The sequence below is a fragment of the Amblyomma americanum genome, chromosome 6, assembly GCF_052857255.1.
Source record: "Amblyomma americanum isolate KBUSLIRL-KWMA chromosome 6, ASM5285725v1, whole genome shotgun sequence".
Classification (NCBI taxonomy): domain Eukaryota; kingdom Metazoa; phylum Arthropoda; class Arachnida; order Ixodida; family Ixodidae; genus Amblyomma; species Amblyomma americanum.
In genome coordinates this window covers 21,118,319-21,135,960 of record NC_135502.1, presented here as the reverse complement: position 1 = coordinate 21,135,960, position 17,642 = coordinate 21,118,319, and the positions used below count along the sequence as shown (strand labels likewise).

The 17,642-nt window shown below is 43.5% G+C and overlaps 1 protein-coding gene across 1 annotated transcript in view; it reads right to left on the bottom strand.

Annotated features, from left to right (window-relative positions):
- Positions 1-17,642, bottom strand: part of LOC144136436 (neural cell adhesion molecule 2-like) — a 46,669-nt gene that overhangs the window by 11,551 nt on the left and 17,476 nt on the right. Inside the window, exons 2-5 of the mRNA XM_077668749.1 lie at positions 8,664-9,023; positions 7,355-7,465; positions 1,242-1,448; positions 17-334 (exon numbers count right to left, since the gene is read on the bottom strand). Coding sequence (XP_077524875.1) covers positions 17-334; positions 1,242-1,448; positions 7,355-7,465; positions 8,664-9,023 — 996 coding nt within the window. The remainder of the gene's footprint in view (positions 1-16; positions 335-1,241; positions 1,449-7,354; positions 7,466-8,663; positions 9,024-17,642) is intronic.

The following is a 17,642-nucleotide window of genomic DNA, read 5'->3' as shown; positions in this document are numbered from 1 at the left end:
GGCAGAAGCAACTCACAGTGGACGTCTAGAACAAGGAAGTCACTGATCTCGCTGCCGGGCAGGCTGGGGTTGTCGGCGCGGCAAGTCAGCTGGGCCCCGTGATCCTCGGCCCGCACCACGAAGCTGACGGCGCTGAGTGTGGATCCGGGTTCGCGGGAAAGGAAGCGATCGTGCTGCAGCCTGTGGCCGCCCTTGAACCACGCAACCTGAGCCATTGGCCGCGCACCCTTGGCGAGACACCGAGCTTCGGCCATCTCTCCTGCTACCAAAGTGGCGCCTTCAGCCGACGAATGGGAAAGCGCCGGCAACGATACCATCACCTCGGTGGGCTTCACTGCAACCACGACAAAGATGTAAGCGTCGGCTTGCATTGAATGGTGCCTCTTAATGCGCTGTCATTGCGTCAGTTAATGCAACTAAATGGTAAGACAAAAAAAAATGGCAACACTTGCCGCGAAATGTTTCAAAATACCCAGCGCATTAGCTTTTCCTGAGCGCAACTTACCGAAAGCGGCAGCGCCTAAGCATTAGCACATAAAAACAAAATCATTCATCAGACCTTCGCCTCCTCTTCTGAAATCTTAATTACTAGTTTCCTATAGGCGACACTACGTAAAATATCTGAAATAACCAGTTTTAAGGTTCTGCAAGTCTCCTTTACTTTCCATTTGTAAAATTTAATTCGCCAATTAGGCTCTGGTTGCGCTACCTTTTCTGAAGAAAATCCTCATCATCAACATGAACACAGCCTAACAAAACATAATGCTGGACAAATACCTCACTCGTTTCTCTCTAAATATCACTGGTCTGTGCTAGCTGCAGCCACCTTATGTACGCAAAATTTACTGACCTGATACCACAGCAAAGCATTTGGGAAGCCTGAGAGGTGTTAATAAAGGGCTCAATATTTTTGCTAACCAGATCCACTTAAAGTGTCATCTCAACCAAAAAAAAAAAGCAGCCCAACGGCACAGGAAAAAAGAGCAAAATCCTCCTTCAGTTGCGGTTAGCTGGCCAACTTCTAACATGAAGTCGTCTTGGGTGAAATCGCCTTGGAAATGGTTTTGATTTTAAAAGAGTAAGAATATCCTAATTTACCGCAACTCACATCAGCTTTGTCCTCACTGGCAATTTTGTCTGTGCTGCATCCACTTGTCTCTCAGCGCATCCTCGATCAATGATTAGTTTCTCAAGGAGCGCAGAGGCGAGAATTCGACTCGCATATCTTCGTGACCACTCACGGGTGAGGTCCAGTGTGAAGTGAGCCGTAAGTGCTTCTGTGACGTTGTTGTTTGAAGCCCGACACTGCAGTGCCACGAGGAGGTCTCTTCGCCGTAGTGGACCCAACTGCACTTCGTTGCGCACAACGCCTTGGGGCCACAGCACCGAGAAGCTGGAGTCGAGCAACTCGCCATCCTTGAACCAAAGCACCTCAGGAGGAGGATCCCCTATGGTAAGAGTGGAATAGAAACGCCTTACGCGCTCTATAAAAGCTCTGCACACATGGTGTTTATTATGTTTGGACCTTAGAAAGAATTACGTTACACACAGCGTGGTATCCGGTATTTGAAAAGTAATGTCAACTTTGCCACCGACTGAAAACAGCCTTGTACAGGAGAACGGAGGCGAGGACGAGTTACTCAGAGGCGCTGACGTTGAACTCGAGGTCGACAAAATAAATATATACAGACCACGAAATGAATGCAAAAAAAAGTTAGTGCCGATACCATCGCACAGTAACCACGCATTCACCATCACGTCTAATTGCCCACGTTCAAGGAAATAACTTTTCTGTTCGTTCCACCGACGAGCTGCTCGCACAGTCATGAGTGACTTTCATGAGTTTCCCAAATCAGAAAACGAAGTCGTTTTCTTGAATGTCAGGAAGTAGGCGTAATGGCAAAGGCGCGGCTATCGGGCAATGATATTAGTTTTTATTTTTTGTTAATTCATTTTATGGCCTGTATGTATTTCGCATGCATTCTTACATTATACATCCATCAAAGCCGACGCGATTTTGCGTCTCGTCCTCAGCTCTGCTTTCGTATGCTTCGCTGTTTCAAATCGACATGTTTAACTACCTAGGATAATCGTCTACGCTTGTACGACTTTGGTGCCGGATGTATTGAACGCACTGCATGTGACATACGCATAGGCTTTCGCCATTTCAACACTCCAAATCATCAGCAACACTTCTGATATCAAAGTATGGCTTTAAATCTACCTTCTAAGTAATCATGACGGCCAGTATCATTGTAGGCAAAGCAGAAAGAAATGAAAAAAATTGGATGGAAACCACCGCTAAAAAGTCCAGGTTCTCCTGGTCAACTCGGAGTAGTTTCCCAGTAGTTCGTGTTATTTGTTTATTTTTAAGTTAATAGCAAATGTCCTTAGTAACGTCCTATAAAACTCTAAGTAATCGTTATAGTCCTTGGAAATATTGTGTTCGGTCACCTAATGTAGCTCTAGATTGTACGTTACAAATTATTTTTCATTGATAGATAGGTGAAGCATGTACAGTATAAAGCAAGTTTTGTTCTTTCTCGCTACTCCGGATTCGCCTTCGGTCAGCAGCGAAGCTTGAGGGCATATACATATATATGATTAGTCGATTCGAACTTAGCTGAAGTGAACATGCAAAAATATAAATATCTGATGCCTAGAATGTCTTGAAGCTTAAGTTACGAATTATTTTAAATGGTACTGCTTCAAATGAACAAACCCACAAAGCGACTCTACACTGGCAGGAGGCCAAAAGCGATTTCTCAATCTTCACTTTCATTTCTGCCCCCGCGGTGAAAAAAATTGTTGAAGAATGAAGGAAAGCTAAAATTTACAGTTTGCCATGAAGGAAACACTAGGTTCAGGGCTACATGGCAAAACTGTTGCAAGCTTGGCAAATCCAAGAAATGCGTTCAGGGAGTTCGAGTACACCTAGGAGCAGTTTTCACCTGTTGGAAATACGCGCTATTATTGCAGCAATCGAATGAGCGACTGTTTTTAGAGCGGTAGCTCTACTCAATGCACAACTCAAGTTTCAGTTATAGTCTGGATTTGACATTGAGCTGACCATCGAACTTAGAACTTCATAGCAACAGCCTTAAGTCAGATGCCGAAGCATGCTTTCACTATATAAGATTCGACAGTGTCCCCAATTAGCCTGAGGTTTGCGGACATTGGCACACCCCAACCCCGAAATTTGACCTTCATCGACTTGCACCAATTCGGTGGCCAGGCCAATTTGACCCCAGGCAACAAAATGGTGACAGCTAAATTTAGCCTTGGTGATTTTAGAAATTTGGCCCACCCCCATACAAGAAATCTCACCTTCATCAATTTGAGCCAAAATTAATATCCACGCTAATTAGGCGCGACACAACGGTGACCTCCCAAAGTTGCGTTGGCCAGTCCCAGAATTTGGCCCACCCGCCACAATTTGACAGTCAATAATTTGGACCAAAATTCATGTCCGTGCTAATTTGTCCTTGAGAAACACAATAGTGATTTTCAGATTTAAAACAGGCCACTCCCAAATTTTGCCCTCCCCCTAAAATGTGACCTTCAACGATTTGAACCAATATCGCTGTCAAGGCCAACACAATGGTGACCTTCAATCTGTCCTAGCACGTGACCTTGCTTGGACCTGTTGTGACCTGGAAGATGGGAAACAATGGGCGGTTATCAATCGTGTATGATGTCAGAACTCATATGATAAAGGATGGCAATCAAACTTGTGTTGACGTCAGCGATCGTACGATGCACCACGTGGTGATCACGTGCTCTGGTGTATAAATGATGCTGCCGAGCATCGACGCTCGCGGCACGTCGTCTCGTAAGGCTCGGAATGCGGTTGAAAGGGAGCGCCGTAAACGTGCTGCAGAATCAGATTATCCCGCAGGCAGCTCGGTAGGAAGCACGGTTGGCGGAACGCAATTCAGGCGTAGCCGTTTACGTAAAAGAAGGTTGGCCCGGCTCAAACCATACGTCTTGACTCCCGTAACAGCACGGCAACGGAGAGTCTTGCTTGGTACTCCTACCCAACCACTTCGCGTTAATGGTCTACCGATGATCGATTACATTAAGTAATCGCTCACCATGGTGGGCGACTTCAACAAGAATGCCAAGCGCGACACCATTATCCCAAACAGAATGAGAGAACTTGGCCTTCTGCTCAGTTCCATCCCGACGTTATTACCACGCAATGGGGCACTGCAATAGATCTCGCCTTCGAACGAGTGTGCTCTGCAAAGATGACTATAGCCGAACTGCGAACCATAGCCAAGTACTTCAAAGACGACGAAACAGTGTTTGCCAGAATCGTGTAAATAGAGAAGAAGAAGAATACATAACTCAATAAAAGGTTAAAATTGCAAACGGAGTGCTTAATTTAATGGTAGAGCAAGATATAAGAATTGCCAACTCATGGTAAATAAATCAAGTAAAATCATAGTGAAGCAAGAAAGAGCTAAAGCTCAACCAGCGGCTTAATAAACCATTATCATTTTTCGCAACAACAGTGCAATATATGCAATAACTGCCGCAAAATTTCCGAACAAGAAGGCGTGTTGTGCTTAGCGCCTTCCTTCCTGAGGCAGTGTCCCTACCGGCAAGGTGACGGTATAATTAAGAGGGAGATGGCCAAAGATATCAAAGAGAATGGCTGTGTTTGAGAACAGATCAGAAATTCAGTTGTCTTGCTATCTAACTGAGAGGAGCTTTAACATTTTCAAACCATATAATTGATTGATTAAAATAAGGTGAAGGACAAGTTCCTTTGGCATCGATTTTGACCTGCGCCAAGCAACATGACAACGACGTCTTCGTTGTTGTTGTTATTCTATCAAAAGATGGCACATACCCACATATTATATATATATATATATATATATATATTACTCGTCTTCGTTTGTTCTTATGTCGTCCTCGTCTTTGTCCTCGTGTTTCTTGGCGCTGCTCAACTCTGTATCATTGCGTCCAGTTTAGTTTTCTTTTATTGAAAGAAAGCATGACTTGTAGTATAAGCAATAAGAGGGCAAGGAGTTAAAAGCAATGAAATCTAAAGTCTGACGAAATCTGGTCTGGTCGGGTAGAATATTCATGACTGAAGAAAAAAGGAAACGCCGACCAAAAGGTTGTTGTTTAAAACGAAGACGTTTCGGCTTCCGTACGGAAGCCTTCCGTATGGAAGCCGAAACGTCTTCGTTTTAAACAACAACCTTTTGGTCGGCGTTCCTTTTTCTTCAGTCAGTTAAAAGCAAGTGGTGAAGGTAAGACGTCACCACAAGACTCCTAAACGCCAGAGGGCATGACCTATCTCCTAACACGCTCTCATAAGCCTACAGCATTTGTACACTAGGCCCCGCAAAACTTCTCAAATGCGTAATCCTTATGAGGTATTGTTACAGAAAATGAGCTGGCGAAAGAAAATGAGTATAAATACAGCAGGAAAAGACAACACGAGGAGTTGGGCCATTAAAAAAAAAAGCGAGAGCCCACATTGCTGTCTTAACTGGAACTTCCAGAATAGCCTGTCGGTACGAGGGAAAACAAGAAACGGGCAATTATTTCGCGATGTCTAGCAGGCCAGGTCTTCAGCGACTGCCTGCGCGCTGTAGCCGCGTTCCATCGACCGCAGTTCGGGGCACACTAATTTGCTTCTCGGAAGAAACACAACCCGCTTCGGAGGAATCCTGACGCCAGAACGCTGCGCCTTCAGCCTTTGTTATTTTCTTTAGACGTTGTGGCCACGCTCCTAAGCGCCTAGAGAGCATAAAACGTTTTTGCCATCATGCAAATTTATTGCACGATATCTGCAAGACCGAAAAAAAGGTTACATTCTCAACAATCACTCGTGGCAAAGAAAAGTTTTTTTTATTCTTGTAAAGATCCTTTTTTTTCTTTTTGTTTTGCCACCCATTGCTTGTGGGGCTGCTAGCTGAAATGTATTACGCTTCTCTTTGCAAAGCGCCATTTCCGCACTACTCTTAAAATAACGAGGAAAATGCGGCAGTGAAACTGGGAAAGCTCACGTACTTGGTTGCAGAATATTCAAAATATGCAGAACGAGTTCGGCACTGTGCTGCTTAAGCAGCATTTTCGCCTAATACTGAATAAAAAGAAGCTTTTTGACCAGAGGCCTGCGGGCAAAATTTTTATATGCCTGTACCGTGATAGAGTTAAGGTTTGGGCCAGTTGGCGGTGCATGATGAACAAAAAAAGACAGCGCCAAAGAGACATGGAGAGAAGAAGACAGCACGCGTTGCAGCGCAGTGTTGAGTTGGTGTCCGTTTTTTATTTGTCTGCCTCACTTTTTGCGCTGTCTCTTCGTTTATCATTATTAGTATATTACTACGAAGTACAAAGTACAGCACTCAATAAAAGCTGCAATGCGCTAGAATCAGCTCATTATTTTAGCGATGACACGTGGCGGATTACCGATATCCAGTTAAAGATATAGAGCTGAATGTCTCTGTTTTAAAGAGGATATTTGGCTGTAGGCTTGTCAATCAAATGTGAAAATTTATTTTCTTTGACAGTTAAAAGCCGATGGCGCCTAAGATTAACGAAATCGATTCAAAGGGAAGGCCATCGCAGCAGGAGGAGGCAGAGTCAGCTGTGCAGGTGAGATGAAGAAATTTGCGGAGAAAGGCTGGGCGCAGCTGGCGCAGGGCAGGGTTGATGGAAGATCAATAAAAGAGGCTTTGCTTTTTCAGTGTACAGAGCTGGGATGAAACCTATCCAGATTTTGCGTTCACGTGTTTGCAGCCGTTGTGCTATTCCGTGCGCGACTGCTGTTCTTCTGGCACTTAGAGATTTTAGACAGGGGGAATTCTCTTCTTTGTATTAGTCTCTTTACTTCCACTACCCCCTTCCCCCCCCCCCCCCCCCCCCCCCCCCCCCAGAGGACGTAAAGAGAACCTCACTTTTTTGTTATTTTGCGCACTTGTTGCGAAGCTGAAGTTTTTAGGTTGGGTATCATATTGTATGGTTGTATATCTAGAGCGTTCACGTCTTAGTAAAGTCTTTGCTGCACTGCTGTTTCCGGGCCGTTTTCTCATTTTCCCGGTTTATATTTCATGCCATGGAATCCTTCATTCCCATCACCTCCATATTTAATTATTCGTGAAACTACTCAATGCGTGCAGAGCCTTACGATAATAAGTGCCAACTACTTCAATCGATTAGAATAGCATTCGTTGAGACTTCGACACGCGCACTCTTATGATCTTCATCACAAGTGCGAAGAATGCAAGCGTCAGGCCTTTTTGACCCGAGTGCTTAGAGATGGTAGCACCGTGGCCACATTAATAGTACAGTCTTGCCCACTCGACCATCTCGAAATGACAGTGCTCACCTCCTTCCACTTCGCACACGAGAAGCACTGTGGCGCCTTCATTGTACGGCCCCAGAACGTCCACTTGCCGCTGGCCGTACTCATCGAGAACGATGAGTTCCCGAGGAGGTACTGAAAAGACCAAAGACAGAGCAGCTGCTGGGGGTAGCCTTGAAACCCAAGTGCCCGCAAAGATGATGAAAATATACATTTTCCTTTTTATACATTGCTTGCAGAATTCTGGCCATTACGAAGCCCAGAAGTACGGACAAACGCCTCGACTTTGCACAGCTGCCACCACGTCCCTGGCGGTGCTGTACACTGAAAATTGCTGTCGGAATTTCGAACCTTCGGTTTTCCCCATTGATACTGAAGACCGACGTTAATAGTCAGTGTGAATGCAGAAAGTATTTTATGGGTCACATTTAGGAGCAAAGATGAAGAATTAGCCATTGTGATCACCATGTTCACGAAGAATCTCTCGGTACTCAGGCTTTAAAAAAATTACAGGCTTAAAATACTCCAACTTCGTTATGCAGTGGTCATTAGAGGCTGCCAATAGATGACGCTAGTTGCTGATTTCTTGAAAAGCAGGATGTGCAATGTGCGCCGCAGATGTGAAAATCGCTACAGGGACGTGCAAGACACAGCCGAAACAATTGGTTGCAATTCGAACTTTCTTACAACCGTAGATGACTTCGGTCGGAAATATAGTACGCCATCGCAACGGCACATAAAATAAGCTGACAGTGTGTTGAAATAAAAACGGTGTTTTAGTTTGAAGTTGTTGTAACGATGAAATTTCAAAGCCCTCCTTTGTATTTCAGCAGGTGAAGGCAAACGAAAAGCTCTCTCATATAGACTTAACGAGCGTAAACGCATAGGCTATAACCGGTATTTTGGACTTTTACCAGCCCTGCCACATTTCTTTCCGATGCTTTTGATGCTTTCAGCATTTGCAACAAGTCGTCCCTCAATAAAAGGTGGAAATGGCAGTGTAATAGGGCAATATTTGAAAACAAACGGGAGCTTTCAAGTTTGTCCCTTTAGTACAACTCCTGACATGACCGTAAACGCGTCTCTTTAAAATATCAAAGAACGTACGTTCGTAAAAAAGTTACCGAAATCTGCTATTCGAGATGTCACTGCTTCAGTTTTTGCGGCGTATAATCCATGAACTCTAGCCAGTCCTTGCACCAGTAACAAGTTGGTTGGCTTTCGTTTGAACAAACTGGGTGAATGTGGAATACTATCTCTATAACTTAAAAAAAGACGTAGAAGGTACGCGCAGTAGACACTTGCGTTCGCTTAATTTTCGCACAGCACTCACCAATGACGCGCAGTGCAGCCAGCGTGACTTCGGTGCGGGCCTGGCGATAGTCCACACGGCAGCGGTACACACCCGCGTCCTCTGCTTCGACACGTGCCACTCGTAGCAGGGCCGGCTGGTGCCTGGCGTCGAAGCTAAGTCTAGCCGCCAGCTCCACTTCCTCCTCCCCAGGGAAGTGTCGCGCCCCCTGGAGGAGGCTGCCCCAGCGAGCGTCCACAGTGTACACAGGAGTGGAAGAGTTGTCCTTATACCACAGCACGAGACCCACAGTTCGCTCTTCGTCGCTGTCAGCAGCCACGTTGCATGGCAACCAGGCGTCGCCACCGACAACAGCGGTGACTTCTACGGAGACATTGCTCCCTGCGCAGTCAAAAAAGACTATTTTGCCGTGCACTCTAATCTAAGCTTGACTATGCCCACTCCCTCAATGTAGTTCGTTTCCTTCGCATTTAGTGCTGCCTACAGCTCTATTTTTATAGGCACTACAGACTTACATTTCGCTTTGTTCATGCATCCTACAGAAAAAGAAGACGCCATGAAAGTAGCTTTCGCAGTGGAAATGCACTGATTATAAGCTGTCTCCACATCAAGTTTACTGATTATTAATACAGTGAGCATCACTAGAAACAAAGATCTCATACAACGCTTCGGCCGATGGACAGGCCTTCTTGAAGTTCTTTTGTTTCTTGAACGTTACACTTATCGAAGCGTTGTTAAGTATTATACTGGTGCCTGTCTGTCTTAATAACTAATGACCAGCTGCCAGGCAAGCACCACTGATATATATATACATATAACTACTAGGTTATATACCAAATATACATAGGCAAAGAGCTTTAATGAGCGGTCACTGCTTATTAAAGCGCTTCTTAGGCGCCAGTGCCTAGCATATATACGGACCATCTCGGTATTGAGTTCGTTCGAGCACTCATTAATTTAAATGAGGCAGCTGTCTTAGGCAAAGAAACTTATCAATGATTTTATTCAGTTCATTTCAGACCCCAGTTACCACGATATTTTTATTCATAGAATATCCCGCAGAAAGCCTTAGCTAATATAGCAAGAACACACAGCTTGAAGCAACAACGACTAAATCTCTTCATATCAGGCATATATGCCTCATACGTAGGCATTAAATCTTTATTGTTTCCTCCAAATTGCGTTTCATAACGAAATACTCCTCCTCATTTACTTACATAAATATGAAACGATGAAAACACGTTTCAGATAAGAATTTGTTTCTGAGCTTGTTGGTGCATGTTCCAAATGAACTACAGCCAGCAAATAGAGGCCACACAGGGAAGAACACACATACACGAGGCTGACAAGCTGAATTTTATGCAAGCAAACAAGCACATACAGAGTGCAGATGAGGGAGAGGAGGGTAACAGAGAAGGGGACGTATAGAGCGCAAAGGTGGGCATCAGTAGTCACGTCATAGGGTGAGAATACACACAGATAAAAACACTAAACCCGGAAGCGTAAAGCGCGGTGCCGGAAGGTAATACAGAGCAGTAATTAGCTGGACAACATGTTTAGCTAGTTACTACTCAGTAATTTCATCCGGCGTTTTTATCTATCTTTTTATCTTTTTGTAGTTTCAGCCATTGACGTCACCACTTCTGATCACTCGCCCTCTGTTACCCTCCTCTCCACTCTGTATGCATTTGTTTGCTTGATTAAATTCAGTTGATAGTCAGCCTCGTGTACGTGTTTTATTCCCTTTGTAGCGTCTACTTTCTAGCTGCAGTTCTCTTTGATCGCGTTTTATGTTCTGATATATATATATATATATATATATATATATATATATATATATATATATATATATATATATATATATATATATTGAACTATGGCAATTGCAATGAATAAGCCAGGAAATAGTTCAATATATATATATATATATATATATATATATATATATATATATATATATATATATATATATATATATATATATATATATATATATATATATATATATATTGAACTATTTCCTGGCTTATTCATTGCCAATAGTACGACCAACCAACCGGTACACTTGGGAAACCTATTCGACTTTCATGTAAGGATTATACGCTCTCACTATTTTTTATTCAAAAACTTCGTTTTTCAAAGCCACCCGTGAGTACGGTACATATCGTTCTGAAGTTCCTTGAAACCCGGCCCTGATATCAGAACACACTGAAATGCTACTAACCGAAATAAAACGAATATTTGCGCCTGTTTAATAAGGCGCAAAAACAAAGCATTCGGTGATTTCCTCTAAACACTTCCCGGCTAATATATGCTGAGTATTTATATCATGAGAAAGAAATTTCCTTGAAGAATATACAACGAGCTTACCTGCCACTTCATTCATGGATTGTCATTCCTTCACACAGAAGCGCACACGGCACATACAGTCTGTTGCGCGCAAATGGTCTGCCCGACGCTAAAATAAGCGACAAAATCATAAAACGGCTTCCTAAGCACCGACTGTACAACGACGCAGTCGGTTTGGTTGCCATATCGTTTCTACTATTCCTCTTACTTTTGTCGCTGTCACGAAGTCACAAATATAAATATCTCCTCTCCGTTTCGTGCAGTTTTGAGGCAACATTCACAGCGAGAATGTTTTTAACCGCGTATAGGTGTGTCTTTTCGTGGTCATTAAACGAACTCAGTGAGCGCACATTTATCTTAATATAACCCAATATAGCTCTTGAAATCTACAACTACGTTATAGCTGCATTCAGAGGAATGAAAAAAACCATGGCATTTTTTAAGGCGTCGAGCACAACACAAATACATATCGTATTCTGAGACAGATTCGTTTTGTTTAATTCTGTTTTAAAGCGCAGCTCTTAAGCGCCCGTTCGTGAACTCAGCTGCGTCTCCGCCGTCGGTGTATCAGAGCCAAATTATAAATAAACATATCAATACTAAAGTAAATTAAAATAAAACGCTGCCGCGATTGGAATTCGAACCCGCGGCGCCGCGAACAGGTCAGCTTTGCTGGCCACCTCACGAGAGCATTAGGCTTTCACCGCAGTTTTTTTCTTTTATTGAATGGAAGTACACCCACCCTGACAGACCAAGTAAGACTTAACCAGGTCGCATCTTGCAACCCGTTATATACAGTCACACCACCAGTCCCACCTGTTATCACTGTTCCCGCGCATAAAAATTCCGGGAGACACACACATGTATCAAGTAAAGGCAGCCAAGCAGAGGATCGATTTTGAGAGATCAACTCTGTGTAGAGTTTTGCCTACCACGACGACATAGAAAGAAAGAACTATATGATTTTTTTGAGTCAAAGAAGCCTAGAGAATATCTCGCTATATCGTGCTCATTCCCATGATTTGAGGGAAATAGGTATATAATTATCTGCTCAGACCTCCCTAGAGCTTAGGTAAACGTATGCGTCCTTCGTTTTCTTAAACATCTCCGTCCTACATTTGTACTGAAGCTTAGATATAACTTTGAACTGCAAAAGATGGGAGTTAGCTTATCATGAAAACTAGACAAAAATTTAACTAAGCAGCGCCTGAGGACTTTTTATTTTCTATGTAAATTTACAATAACATCAATGACACTGAGGCAAATGCAGAAAAAATCTGAGCCATTGCGCCTGGCGGGTTGTGCATATGCAACATATATCGGCCATAGAGAACGAAAAGATATTAGGTGTATACTTTCAAAGAAAGCAGATTACTTTTACAACCATCCCTTGGCAAAAACGGGATTACTCAATACTTGCACATTCAAAATCCCGATTAGCACTACATGAATAGCAAATGATTATCTTCTAAATAAACTTCTCAGTGTAGTGTATTATCGCAAGCCGCACAGGCCAATCTTGCCATCCGGACATGAATTATAGGACCGCAGCGGGATATATCATTACTTTTGGACTTCTGACCATGCCTAATGAACCGTATGGTCTTTGTAATCCTTCCCAGTTTTGACTATTATTCGTGTTTTCTTCAAAGCTACTACTGGTGGTTTCCGACGCAAATGAGACAACAAGATGCTAGCCTGCGCCGGCAACTCGCATTCCAATCAAGCGGAAGTAGGTAATTAGTTTCCTGAACTTCCTGTTGTTTACTCGTCCGGCGGTGAAAGCATTGCGGCGCATTTAGCCAGACGTACATGAAAAGTGCTTTTCACAGCCACACAGTGTCGTGTGTCTGTGCCGCACCTGGCTGTTATCAGGCGACGCACAGCCGCGCGACACGGACGAGGTATATAATGAATGCGCGTCGCCACAGGAAGCAGAGAACGACGAGGGGGGGGGGGGGGGGGGGTGGAGAGGAGAGGGATGCGGAAGTGGTGACACATGGTGCTAAAACATAACTGTAGGAGCAGCGCAATAGAGGTGGTGCACGTTGAAATCAGATGTGCTCGGAGAAATACGAAATCTAAAAACGCTATGTGTGCAGATGATTACACGTCCGAACTGATAATATATCTGCAAGCAACATCTGCCAGCCTTACCAAATCAGGTTAACCGCTGAAGGCTGAAATAAGCACTGGTAGCCGTAAGACCAGGCTTATTAGAGGTGCCCAGGAAGAAAACTACATTTCACGTCAGGCGTATTAAAAGGACGCAAGGAAGAAGGAACATATATATAGCGTCAAGCCAAAATTAGACTTCAACGGTGTTAGAGCTTTGATGCTTTCATTGTAGAAAGAGATCGTAATTTCGTGCAGGGTAGAATATCTTGCGTGTTGAGTGAAAATCACAACACCGTTTGCCGCAGCTATTATTGAAGTGAGCACTTTTTCTGCTTTCCATTTCAAGCAACAGCGAAGCACCGTTGCCATACCGAACTGTATTCTGTGTAACAGCTATGAGAACAAGCGTTTATATGCAGAGCCACCATTGTTTCCAGATGCTAAAACTAGTGGGCGCTTTATCCAGCCATTGTTCAGTTGCTTTCATGGTTGGAAACAAGAAAACAATCTCATGAACAAATCGGCCGCCATACTAGTGGAATTCCAGTTTAGAAGCGCTTATACGCTTCAACTTCCTTATGATGAAATGACATCATTGAGGAAATTAAAAAATCGTGTATTCTGACGGCCTAAGATTTGTGAGCACATGTTATGAAGAAGAACCACACTTCATAATTTTATGAAAACACTCAGGGCATCATTTCGGCAATTCTTGTCAAAGCAGAGCGTGTTCGGAGATTCGCTGGTGGCTACTAGAAATACGAAAGGCAACCAAACGTGCAATTGATTTCGTTTTTGACGTACACTTGAGCAGTGCCAAGGCGAATGTTCTTCGCGAAAAAAATACTCAAACAAAACTAATGCACTTTTCTCTGCAGCTATTCAGGTGCTGCTGGTTGTTCTCAGGCAGTGTTCCTATTTGTACTTTTTCCGCCCACTCCCTTAAATTCTGCACATGCTCTTTTTTCAACGGGAAATTGTTTATGAACTGAATTTTTTCACATGTCATAAGATTCGACTATAACAAACAACATGTCCACCGAGCTCTTCTCGGCAGGCTTCTAGTTTATTGCATTAGTGTTTCTGCTGTGGCCAAAAACATTCCCCTTTGGTTTTCTGCTGCAGTCATTACTATTCGATGTGAGCGAAGGAAAAACTTTAAAATAAAGATTTTCCTACCCATTAGATGATTGGGCCATTACATTCAAGATTTCAATAACAGTATCACCAATGCTGCACACTTTCCTCCCCAATACAAACGATGTCCAGGAATCATGCACATAGAACACCGTATTCGACGTGCCGTGTACGCAGGTTTTATGAAATTTTCACAGCGAGCGCACATCCACAACTGAGGTCTGAGTTGAGTTGAGTTGAGTTGAGGTGTTGAATGCTACAGGTGGGGTTAGCCTTGCTTTATCTGCCGGCAATTTCTCCACCGTAGAGTCCCTTGTCAATGCATTAGCGACTCTTGACAATGCATTGCTGCTCCCATGAAACCTACCAGCCGATGAAGAAGTTCATTATTCTGTTCATCACGGTTTCCTGTTGGCAGCGGCCAGAGCACTATTATCAATCAGTGCATGCACTCGTACCGCTGTTAACCAGATCTTGGCCAGAGGCTTTTGTACACTTCAGCAAACATGCGCTCTGAAATATTTTGCAATGATGCGAAAATACAGAATATAGGCTGGGTTTTAAATCACGCACAAGAAACTGAAGTAAGCTGAGCTCAAAAATGGAAACCTCCGAACATATCTCAGGCACGCAAAGCGAGGGATTTCTAACTTGTGCTTCTTTGTATGACACGTTTGCTCACATGATACCTATTTTTATTTTCTGCATATCGAATAATTTATTTCTTCCAAATTTATTAACTACGAGTATGAGCGCAGATGGTTGATTTTTATCGGTGCATACGGTCCTCGGATGGTAAACGCCTGCGCAAAAGCGAAAAGACCAGGTGACCTGCCAGACGTCCAGCATGCCAACGCTTTCTCACGGTGCAGTGCATGTGTGAAAGATACACATGGAGTGCCTGACTAAATACATTAACCTGTCTGTCCACATGCTTCTGCTAGACGCGCCTTTATGCCCAGGAAAATCGCAATCATCGCCATTCCAGTGGTGTCTACACTTTTGCGCAAATAAAATCATTGTGTGCAAATTTTCTAAACATTCGCTGCTATGAACTTTGAAAACAAGGATAGAAAAACTTCCACTGAAAAAAAAAATACATCACGATGTTCGAAAAAGCCTTAACATCGAGCAAGCAAGAGCGTTGGAGCAAAGCTTCCAATAAGATACTTGAAGTTTTGCTGCCTGCCGAACAATCTAGCGCAGCGCCTGTGTCATAAAGTTGCATTTGCTTTCTATCCCACACAGAAATCATTCTGCTGATACAGATAAGCCACGATGAAATCCTAAAGGAACAAGCTAAGTTTCTACGCTTGTTTCACGTTTCCTTGAAGGGAAAAACAAAGACACTAGCATCGCCTTTTTTTTCTACACCTTTTTTTCTCAAATGGTACTTCATATATAAGGAATGCGCCTAAGCCTCTCCCTATTCAACCCATTTCCGTCTTAATAATGTTTCAGAGTTGCAAGTATTTCATTGTAAGTTGTACGCTGCAATTCAATGCACTTCTTGGAATCGACGCCTCGCTTACAGTGGTAAAATGCATAGTTATCACTGAAAAAGCTCCCAGGACGTTCCGATAGCATGGCATGAAAGAGCGAGAGAAAGGCTGATAGTTTTTTCCCAAGCTGGATAAGCACTGGCTGCAAAAACAGAGGTTGAAATCAATCTAGACGCGCGCAGTGACTAAAGTTAAAAGGAAGCCGCACTTTGGACAGCGATCGGCATTTGCAATGCAAATGACTGCGCTTCTGACTTGCAGTGCGGACACTTCAGCTCTCTATAATGCGATGCGCTTCCTAAACCTCCAGAATTGCGCGCCACCATCATGGCCTCCTTAGTGGGCATGTAGCGCTGGCTCTCTAGTGTGTACAGAATGCGATGTTCTGTCGAACCCCTAGAATAGCGACGTGCTCTTCCATCTCACGTGTGAAGACAAAAAGAAAGAGCAGGGTGGAGAACGTGCATTTTTCGGGCTCACAGGAGCACGTATTCACCGGTTCCTGCTTGCATCACGTGTACACTTTAGACAAAAGCATGGCCTTTCTGTTTAACTGGCGTCGGAAGAACAACAAAAAAATGCTTACTGACGTCTTTACCGCCTGCTGCATACGATCGCTATACGGAATGCATACAACTCCAGTTAATTTTTTTTTAACAGTTCAAGATTACGGGCTATAACGGCTTACTTCTTTCGAAACACCGCAGTTTGAAACCCTACACTATCAATGCAGCGTTACTGGAACTTTTTGAAGTATACCAAGACGTCCTTAACTTACGGGGAATAATAGACGCGTTATCTCTATGTTCTGAAGATTATTTATTTTTCGACGGCAAGAAATCGAAAATTTTTCTAGAAAAAATAACTGGTTTTTTAAGAACGAAAATTCCCATGCAGATGAATTTAGGCTGCGTGCTTTGAAATAACACTCTGCACAAGGCGCGATAGTTGGGCACGCGTATTAAGTGGTCGAGCCCCCAGTGACTAGGACTTTTCAATTATGCTCTCTTCTTGGAATATTTCTTCAGGAATGTAGAACTGCGACGTAATGCTTCCGATGCCCCGTCTGGCGTGAAGAACAACAAACTTTCAACAAGCATTCTCGCGTTGCCCGGAATTTGAGAGCCTTTTTGGAAAAACATACAGTTACTACTAATGGCTCGTCTGAGCCTCTGTTTTTGATCTTCGCCGGGAATCCATAATTAATACGCAATTATACTCTTATTAAGAAAATCCTGCTTTCCTCCGCTTTCCCCTTCCCTTCCTTTCGTCCGTCCTTTTTTTTTTCTACCGGAATTCGCAACATTTCATCCAAAGTTGTGCTAATGGTTGAGGAAAGAATTTCGCGCAGTGTTATGCCTGAATGCATTGTCCACTTTTAAAAACGTTAATCTGAGGAAGGCCAAAGTTAGTTCTTTTCATCAGCGATCACCAGCATGTGATTTGTAATCACTCCAGCTGCATAGAAAGTCTGCAATTCTTTTGAACATTATCCGGGGTACCTTTGAGCACATACTGAAATTTTGTCTCCTTTGGGCTCATAGAATTACTCTTGAACACTACACGGGTAATTTGATAGATTCTGACCGCAGATGCCTTAGCCTGAAGTAGCTTTGTTAAAGATAGTCTCATCAAATGGCTTCGTTTATATTTAATGGAACAGCGGTTGCTTTTCACGCCTCTGTCAACAACTCCCATCGGTCCATTGAGGAGAAAACTAAGAGAAACGACTGAATGTGTGCTGGAGGTCCGTCAAGCAACAAATGGCCGAGAGAGAGGAGGATGCTGAGTAATTGCCCTCGAAGATGGCGAACCTTGCCGGATCTTTTCAAGACAAGGGTCGTACGCTGGACAAGCTTTTACGTACTGCTCATTAATCTACACCATCTGCGAT